The sequence below is a fragment of the Vitis vinifera genome, chromosome 1 (assembly GCF_030704535.1).
Source record: "Vitis vinifera cultivar Pinot Noir 40024 chromosome 1, ASM3070453v1".
Lineage (NCBI taxonomy): Eukaryota > Viridiplantae > Streptophyta > Magnoliopsida > Vitales > Vitaceae > Vitis > Vitis vinifera.
Genome location: NC_081805.1, coordinates 214723 through 224803, shown reverse-complemented (window position 1 = coordinate 224803; position 10081 = coordinate 214723). Strand labels below are relative to the sequence as shown.

The window sequence follows — 10081 nt, the reverse complement described above, 5'->3', positions numbered from 1 at the left end:
CAAGATTTTATATTTACATGCTCTTTAAGATGAGGTTTAAATTGACTTGTAGGCCAATCCAGACTCAACCAAACTTAAGATTGCCCATTTTTTAAGCAGGAATCCCAGTCAAGATTTTTGAGAGTTTGACAAACCCAAAGCAATCAAGGGACAGAAAAGGGGAATTACAACCAAATCAAAGAACACGTCCGGACTCAAGCTTCTGTTATTATTTCCTTTAATTCCAAAAACTTTAATCACACCGCTGTGGGTCCAAGTAGAGTCCTTTCCTTTTGTTTTTCCTTTTTTGCAAAATAATAATAATGAAATAGATGAATGACATAGACATGACAACAAATGATACAAGATATATTAGAGATCAAGTCTAAAGGCGATTGGGGTTTTTGATGAATTCTTTTAACGAGGCATTGCACTTCAAATCTCGTATTCATTGTTTTTTCTTCTGTTTCTCGAAGACATAAAGAGAAATCAATGGAATGGAGATAAGGTTACTGTAGAAAGGCACTGAGTAGTTAATGGAGAATGACAAGGGAGGGTGGGTTGAGTGCCAAATGTATGTGTGGAGAGCACCCACGTGTTACAAGTCAGAAAGGGATATAGCAAACATGGGGCTGGGGAGTGATCTGCTCCTGCTGCTGCACCCACTTGAACACCTTTTTCCTTTTGGCTTTTGGAGGTTTTTGAATTTTTTGGTCATGGCCCCATGTTAAAATTGTTATATATCAACAATCCCCTTTATTCCTCCTTTGATGCCCATATGGCACATCATACCTACTACCAAAACACCCAACCCACACCCTGCAAAACCCCACTCCATTATTCAACATACTCCCGCCTCCAAACACCACCTCACTCAGTTTGTCCATGACTCTGAGGCTGAGGCTGAGGTGTTGTTACAACTCTTACAAATGGAGAACCCGCGTTCAAATTTCTGCCACAAGCTTTCAAATCAAAGGCCTCATGAAGGAGAAGGGCCTTACCTGAAAAGACATCCCAAATTGCAGCTTGAAACAACCCCCCAAAAGGACCTCTCCTTCCTTCTACTCCTCCTCCTGAGTGGGGATGACTTTTGGCAGTTTATTGATTGTCTGATTTTGTCTAATTTTTAGCTTCATGGGTGATGGGTCCAAGAAATTAAAGCAAAGTGAATTATATAGATTGATGGGGAGGTGAGTGATTAATGTAAAAGCCTGGATTAGATACCCATATTTCACAATGCCTAATCAATTCATACCATAAATGTGTATTGTAAAGATCCACAAGTTCCTTTTCTGTCTGCAAAAGTTGCACGCTTTATTCCCTTGCTCTATTTGTTTTCTCACATGAGTCACGACCTTCATGTAATTCTCATTATCTATATGCATCTCACTTCTGACCCAGATCTTTTTTATTTAAATAATATTATTTTTAAAAGAACAGTATTTAGATAAATTAAAACAAAAAAAAAAAACGATTTTTTGTTTACAGATATTATATTTGTATAATAAAATTATCTTTTTAAAATGAGATATTATTTATAAAATTATCTTTTCAAAGACACACAGAGAAACCCCTGCCTCCCCCTGATGATAAAAAAGGAAAAAATAAAAAATCTGAGATACAAATCATGTGATTGATGGTGTTGTAGAGTTGATAGATACTAAAATGATACCATTTGATGAGGGCAGTGCACGAATTCCTTTTTACTTGTTTGCCAAGTTATTCTTTCCCACGTGAAAGAAACAATGATTAGGGTCATAATATACAGGGCGTACACATGCTTACAACTTACAACTTAACAGCTTAACAACTGAATCAGCTTCCTCTTTTAACGAGTTCAACTTTTGGATATTCTTTCCTTGATTGGCGAACATGGGTTTCCATTAATTACGGTTATGCCATGTTTGATGCATGGATTCTTTTATCCTTTATCCTTCTTTATTTTTTATAGTAAGAAAAGGAAATTATTTTCTATTTTTTAGAAATTGAGGAAACCGTCTTATTTTCAAGAAACTTCAAAATATTATTTTTCATATTTGAAAAAACAAATGTAAGCCTTAATAATTAACAATATTTATACATGCTGCAAGCTGCTTCAAAAAGAAAAAACATATATGTATTTTCACTACCAAATAAGCTTAATTTATATTATATTGGTATGATATGAGATTATGATAGTATAGTAAAACCCCTAATAAATAAATGTTGATTTAATACATCAGTAACTTCGTTCAAATAATAACATTTTTTGATATTAAATTAATAATTATGTTACATATATAAGATAATAATTTTTTATATAAATTAATAATTGATGAAGTTAATAAAAAATAATAAACAAAAATCATAATACAGGATTGATATTTTTTTACAATTTTCATTTTTCTCAATTCAACTCTTTTTCAAAGTCTATGCATATTTATCATCTTATAGCTAGACTATTAAGTTTTGATACAAAAGCTCTTCCTTTTACAAGTCTTTATATCTTCAATAATTAGTAATTATCTCTTCTCTTTTTGAAATGTCTTAGACTTCTATGTATTAACCACTAACGACATCACTATATTTGTATTTATAAATCATATATGTATAAGTATTGTACAATATAAACCTAATAATCCATCTAAATTAATAAATTATTCATCTATCAGTACATCAATAACTCCACTAAGATAGTAATTTCTACTAGTCCCAAGAGTATTATTTTATAGCGATTTTATTATATATAAAAAAATTAATAAAAATTGATTAAAACACCATCAAATTGACACAAGTAAAAGAGTTAATTAAATAAATTATAAGGAATTGGGTTATAATAAAATAGAGCACATAGATTGACTAGTGTAAACTTAGAGAATCAAATAATGTAAATAGTTCCAAAAAAGTCTTGTGCTCCAAAATTTACCAGGGTGAAGCGGATAATAATGGACCAAATCATTTTATTACGTTTTCATGGAGGGACACCAAATAATTGGAGTGATGATTAGGAGATAATAGGTTAGAGAATATACCGTAGAACAAGGTCCACATATTTTCTCCGAGGCCTGTGTGCCCCCATATTTGACCGTCATGATTAGCTCCTTACCTCCTGTTTCAACAACCGCTTTCACCTCCTAACCATACATTGTCACATCTTACTCCCATAACCCCACCACTCTATTCATCCATTCAAAACATAATACATTCAAGCAACAAGGGATAAGGCTCAAGGGCATGGATTGTTCATATACATCAAATCATCACCAAGAAGGCTTAGACCTGCCGTCACCATCTTTCACATAGGGAGGCTGATAAATCATAAATGACTCCCAAACCGTCCACACATTTTGCAGTATCCGCGTGCTAATTATGGGGGCCACGTCCCCCACAGGTTCATAACAACGGATTAACGACACTTGTAAAGAAAGGAGGAGGAGGTCTCCATTGGTGGAAAAGGATGATCCATTTTTTGGCATAATTGGAGGAGGGTCGTAGTCATCCTAGTCATGCATGCAAGCAGGAAGGCCTTTTTTCTAATCTGCTTTGATGGCTAGCTTGTGAAACATGCATCATATGTGGTAAGCAACTGGATTTAAATTTGGTGGAGATATATTGAGTCTGCGGTCGAGTCGTCTGAGTCATTTTCAGATGCAACCTGCAAAGTTTTGGAAAGAAGAGGAAAAGTACTGGGATGACAGCTAAGTTGATTGGATTGGGACTTTGTGATGAGACAAGAGACATGTATTTGCATGTTATTAGCTTGTGGGTTTTGTTGCTACTTGCTACTAGGCGTGATTGTGATTGTGAAGCTTCACATTAATGCGGGGGTGGGTGGGGCACCACTTTCCCAGCTTAATCAAGACTCATGGGCCAGAGTGGAAGCTTAGGGACCTTAGGGTTAGGCCTCTCTGCCTGTTGGTCTATTCAAATTCAATGGGCTGCTTTTCCAAGGTCCATGGTGGAATTACGAAACGATTTCCAATCCTGACTCCTTTCTAGACAAAAGTGTTGGGCCTGTTGGGATCAGCAAGCATTGTCTCTCCATCATATATCATATATGTGCCTATGTGACACCCATTTGATTGCCAATTAATTAATAAGATTAGGGTAAAGTCGTGTTTCTTTTTTTACTTAATTTTAAATAGAATTTTAATGTTTAATAGGGTTAAATATTAAGTTATTTATTTTTGTAGTATTTTATTTTTATTAAATATTAAAAAGTAAAGAAAAATCAATATGTTATTTTTTCAATTTAAAAAAAAATTAAATATTTTGGTGGTGTTTGGTTTTTTTTTTTTTAACTTAATTCTAAATAAAAATTTAATGCTTAATAGTGTTAAATATTAGGTTATTTATTTTTATAGTATTTTATTTCTGTTAAGTATTATAAAATAATGAAAAATTAATATATTATTTTTTTATTTAAAAAAAGTTATATATTATGATTTTTTTTATTTAGTAAAAAATTTATAATAAGTTATAAAAAAAATTAAAAAATAAACCACTTAAATTTTTTTAATAAGAAGCCAAAAAAATAAACACCACTTTGACTTTTTATATATAACAAAAAGTTTATAATAATTTATAAAAAAATAAAAAAATAAAAAAATAAAACACCTGAAAATAAATTACTTTCAAACACCGTTTAAACCTTTTTTTGGTTGGTATAACATTGTACGTCACACGGATCCCAAGACTTTTTGATCCATCATTTTTATCGGGAAGTTAGTATCATTGCCAATTAATGCAATGTAGAATAAGGACTTGTTTTCGTGTCTACATTAATTCTAGTGTCTCTCAGGAGTCAGGACTCCTTCCAAGTTTCCAACAGGCCCATCTTGCTTTGGTTGGAAATTCTACGGCATCATCTGCTCCTTCCACAATTACCGTATTATATTATATAAAATTTTATCTAACTCCTTGCTGCATATTTTATAATTAATATGTTATTTTTATTCTTCAACTTATTTTCGTAATTCCGTTTTTTTATTTTTTATTTTTTATTTTTTAAGGTAAAAATACTTTTTTTTTTTTTTCTCTTTCTTAAATATTTTTTTGGTAACCAAAGGTAGTGTTAGAAAAATTGGGCCCTGAAATTATTATATGATAGGAATATTGGTTTTGCAATCATTGTAGTTTTGAGAGAAAAGTGATGACATGGTTTGGATTTTGTGGAGAAGATATAACCAATTAGATCAGCTTTCATACTCGAGCCAAATCAAAATGAGAAGACTTGGCCTCAATTTATCAGCGAGGCAGAGGACAGTGGTGGTTGTGGTGCCAAAACCATCCAAGTAGGCCTGCAAAAAGGAAATTAAATTAAAATTTATAATTGATGGGCCATCATCAATTATGGTAGATAAATTCACACAAATCTCTCAATAATTGTAATTAAAGATTCCAGCAAATCAAAATTTGCTCCTTGATAAGATTTTACTATTGAATTTATAGGAATAAAAATCTCCAAATTGTTCAAAGATTAAACAATTATGAATTAATTAAGAATCCCATTAAAAGTCATCTTGAAAAAGTTAAATGCACTTTCTAATATTTAGAAGCCTATTTTTACATATATTATATATTTCCTAAACTTCAAAAAATTAAACATTCTTTTTTTCACATGTAATACAATTTCAAAAATATTATCAAACTCAAACTTTTTTTTACATGTATATATTCAAATCATAGATGCAAGCGGCGTCCATGATAAAAGTAACTATTAATAAAAGCATCATCATAGATAAAAATATGTAATAGACAAAAAAAGAAAAATGTTTTAATTACATTTCCAAATAAAATGACTCTAAATTAGAGTCCTTTGATAGTAATTATGAAAGAAGTAGGATCATCCCACTCAAATCACTTTAAATTATTTTTTAAAATTTGCTAAATGTTGTAATTTCAATAAGAAAGTGCCTCCAAACGTTAGGACGTGGTTTTAAACCAATCCAATCCCTCGTGAACGGGATCTTGGTAAAAGAAAAGGTAAGGTCTAAAAAAATCATAAATTTGAAAGTGGCATCATTATTTAGCAACAACTTACCCGTCTTTGTCCTTTTTTGGGCCCGCTATCTCAAAGCAAGTAGAATTCTAAGCAATTATTACGAGGTAGAAAAAGGTTTGAGGTTGCAATTAATGGGATTAGCAAACAGAATTTAGTTTCTTGTTTTTGCATGTCTCTGGGACTGAGGATAAGATGTATTAAAACCCATATGTGTCGACTGTCATATGTTGTACTTGGTGATTGAAGAAGAGAATATGGGAAGTTGATTTTGAAAAGGGGTAGTTGTAGTGGTGTGTTTTCAAATAGAACTTGTACAAAAGTTACAAAACAAGGGAAACTGAACTAACAGCCTCAGGATCTGATGGTTTCTGTGCCCCCTTGTTGTTTTAACTTTCCAAGAAGTGGGTCAGGGATCAGACAAGCATTAGAAAACAATTAGAGCCACCAGATGAAAGGGTCCAAAATTAAAGTGAAGATCGATGGCCAACCACATTAATTTCTGATTACCTCTTCGAAGGTATAACGAATTGGTCTCAAACTTTGAAATGGAATATGGTTAAAATCATCCCACCAAGATGATTTTTTTTTTTGGGGACTTCTTTATTTTTTCCCTTTCTTTCTTTTTCTTTTTGGCGCACAAGCCGCTGATGTAGTGCGCAGGGGCGTAACGTATGGGCATAACCAACTTTGTTAACAAAACATACCTTTGAATAATCACACGCTTTGGGCCCTTCGGCCACTCAATTTGTCCCCTGCTTTACTGGCCTCCTTTTGCCCCTTGTGCATCATTTCTTGTACATATTTCTTTCTTTTAAATACCTGCTGGACCGGTATCTTATCTTTTTGACCTGAAAGTTTAAACTGTTGGATAATGGGTTTGGCATTACTTCTCCAAAATTCGATCATTATGGCCTTAGTTCTAGCGTACTCACTTTGGTTAGACAAGGAGACACCTCTTTTTCAAAAGAAGTGATGATATCAAACTTGGGCTATGAAGTTAAGTCAACAGTAGTTTCAAATGCACAACTAATTGGAAGTGCATCAATGAGAGATTAATTTTGGTTTGAAAAATGAATGTGCAACATATAATTAGAGTAGCTAAAAATCTATGTTCAATGGTATGGTCATCTCCTCTCTCTCTCTCTCTCATCCTTTTTCAAAAGAAAGTGCCCTTGAGTACTATTATTATAACCTTGCTAATTTCAAAAAGACTTTTACGATCCTTGAATGGGGTTAAACCATTGCTTTATATGACAGAAATCAGTAAAAGCAAGGGTCAGTACCCGACATTTTAAAACATCCAAGGCCTACCCTTTCCACAAACCCTAATCCAATAATGATGGAAGGCATAGAATATTCATGTTTTCTCACTTCCTCCAGGGTAATAATTCGTAATCCCACACAAGATTTCTCTATCCCTTATTTTATAGTTTATATATATATATATATCCTGATTGCCTTTAGGCCATGCCTTAACTTATCTCAATACAATCTTGAATGGCCCTCTATTGTACTAAGAATATGTATTAATAGAATAAGCCTTACTTCCCTTTCTATGCTGATCTCTTGATTAGACAGTCACAATATCAACCACCTCATTATTTGGGTTAAGATAAAAAAGTGCAATATGGAAGAGATATTATGTCGACCCTAGAGCTCTTTAACTTTTCTTTTTTCTTCTTTTTTTTTCAATGGGGTTCACTGTCATAGAGCTAGTCTCATGCCCCCACGACAAATTAACCGGCCAGTACCATTAGTTCTTGATGAAGTAGTGCAAATATGAGGAGAAGAACCCTATATACAAGTTATTGATGGGTTTGGTTATAATTGGATCAAGCACACGTGCAGGCGTGAACTATTAATTAATGTGGGCATATATGATTGCGGCTTGAAATAAGTCAAAAAGATGAATAGATGCAGTCCACATGGGGTGATGATCCATACTTTATATCTCAATTAATTTAGTGGAAGGTCTCTAAATCATCCCGCAGTCTAATCAAGCAATTCCAGTGGTGGACTTCCAATGCTCCAGCACTCCACAAGCATACCTCTAAAAGCAATTGAAGGTTAAAAAACAAAAAACGGAAATGGAAGACAAGCAGACATTCCCAACTGTACATACAGAGAAAGAAGTGGAGGAACTTTCAAGAGCCTGCAACAGAAAAGGAAAAAAAGGGAAAAAGAAAAAAAAGGAAACTATTTGACAAGAACTCAACATTTTTTTTGGCCTTCTCGCAACTTCCAATCAACATGAATTGGAGCAAAGAAGTGATCATGAATGAGGAGGAGAAAAATATACAGAATTATTATAGGGGTAGGGGGCCATTGGAAATGGGTGCTCCTCTCTTGATGCTGTCCATGTGGGTGGTCTCATATACGGGTAAGCCACTTGAGTAGCAACCCAAGTCATAGTTCTGCAGCTCGAATAGATCAGAGCTTGAATCACTCTCCGCACCGGCATCAATCTCATCCAACTTTCTGAATTCCTTCTCCTCTGATGGATACTCATCAACCCAAATCCTATCTTTCTCTGAAAGCCCGTTGCTGAAATTTTTGTGTTTCTCTGAAAACCCACTGCTGAATTTGAATTTCTCGTCCAGCCAAACCAACTCTTTGATTCTCTTCTCGTCCAAGGCCTCGTTTCGTAAGCCAGTAGCTTTTACATTGCCGTTGTTGTAGTTTGGGAGAGACACCACTTGCCTGTGATCTGAATAGCTTCTGAGATCCTTGTAGGTCTTTGTGGGAGTATTTGCATAAGGAGGGGGAGTTCTAAAGCCAGAACTTGAGGAAGAATACACGGACTTGGAATCAGCAGTGCTGGAACTCCGGAAATGGCTAATGCTGCTCCTCCTTTTCCTCCTCCCACCCGGGCTCTCCTCTTCATCCTTGATCGACTGTGCTGTGGACTTTGATTTCTTCTTCTTGGAGTTTGTTTGATTGAAAAGAGAATTCAAGAAGCTAGCGAGTCTGCCACCAGGAGAGCTGGGTTGTTTGTATTTGATCTTCTCTTTCATTTGTTTTTCCACAGCATGAGATGACTGTGTCGGTAGCGAGCTCCTCATCGGCATATCCAAGCTAATTCTTCCTCCTCTCCAACCTTGCCTCTCTTCTCTCATCATCATCCTCTGAGGAAAAGCTGCACCATTGTACCCAATAATTTCATTGCCGCCGGAGAAATACCTTGCAGCTTCAAAAACATCAAGCTCGCCAGAATCATTCCTCCGGTGGAAGGACTTCTTGTAAATTTTATCTGCCTCTGAAAGAGCTGCGACAGACATGGGTGCGGGAGTGTGTGCTATATGGGGTATGAAATGAATTGTTTGAAAAATATGCCAAAGGTGGAGAAGGTATTTATGGGAAGAAAGGTGGAGGCAAGGGAAAGCATAAAAGGAGGGATTTGTAGTGATAGGAGAGCGAATGGGGTTTGAAATGATTGAGAGTAGTGGGAGGTAAGAGTGACTTTATAACCATCAATTGCACCGTATAATACAAGTATTTCAGAGAGAGACTAGAGACCCACATGGATTGATGTGAATTTGTGCTTTACTTAGATAGAGGAATAGAGTGGGGCAGAGGGGAAACCAAGCTTTTATCCTTATCATACTGTGAAAACCAGTAGCTGTGTTGTGGGTGGTGGGGGGCAAATAGCTGTGTGTTTCCTTGGATTCTCGGCTTCTAGTCATTTTTAGTGGGATTTCCTTCCGAGTGGTGTCTGCTATGTGGCCATGTACTAGCGTTTTATCTTTTCCTGAGTTGATCTCTCATTACTCATTAGAGAGTGTTAGACAAGTGGTAGATCCCACGCTCCTTTTCAGAGCTTGGAGCTCACTCTTCCATAAAATACACTCAAACTAGTCCCCAGCTGCCATATCTTTTGACTTGCGCACCGCCATCATCGCTTCTATAAAGTTACCACTTCCACTGGTTGAATGTGGAGTCAGATGAATTCATTTTAACGTGAGTTAACAAATTAATTTCATTTTTCATCTGGGGAATTCATAATTAATGAGAATGCTAATTGATATCAAAAGAGGCCAGTTAAGAGGTAGCGGGGTGTATGTTTGAAGCACTACATATCATTAATCAATCTAAGTTAGTAAGTTGTGTTGAGGCCTAGCG

At 35.0% G+C, this 10081-nt stretch overlaps 1 protein-coding gene across 1 annotated transcript; it reads right to left on the bottom strand.

Moving 5' to 3' along the window:
- Positions 1 to 8052: 8052 nt before the first annotated feature.
- Positions 8053 to 9817, bottom strand: LOC100266436 (protein BIG GRAIN 1-like E). The gene has a single exon (XM_002263511.5). The coding sequence runs from the start codon at positions 9238 to 9240 to the stop codon at positions 8269 to 8271; it is 972 nt and encodes a 323-aa protein (XP_002263547.1). The 5' UTR covers positions 9241 to 9817; the 3' UTR covers positions 8053 to 8268.
- Between the last annotated feature and the right edge of the window lie 264 nt (positions 9818 to 10081).

What these genes read in the sequence shown, in the direction of transcription:
- LOC100266436 (XM_002263511.5), bottom strand. Translation starts at nt 9,240, where the DNA reads ATGTCTGTCGCAGCTCTTTCAGAGGCAGATAAAATTTACAAGAAGTCC.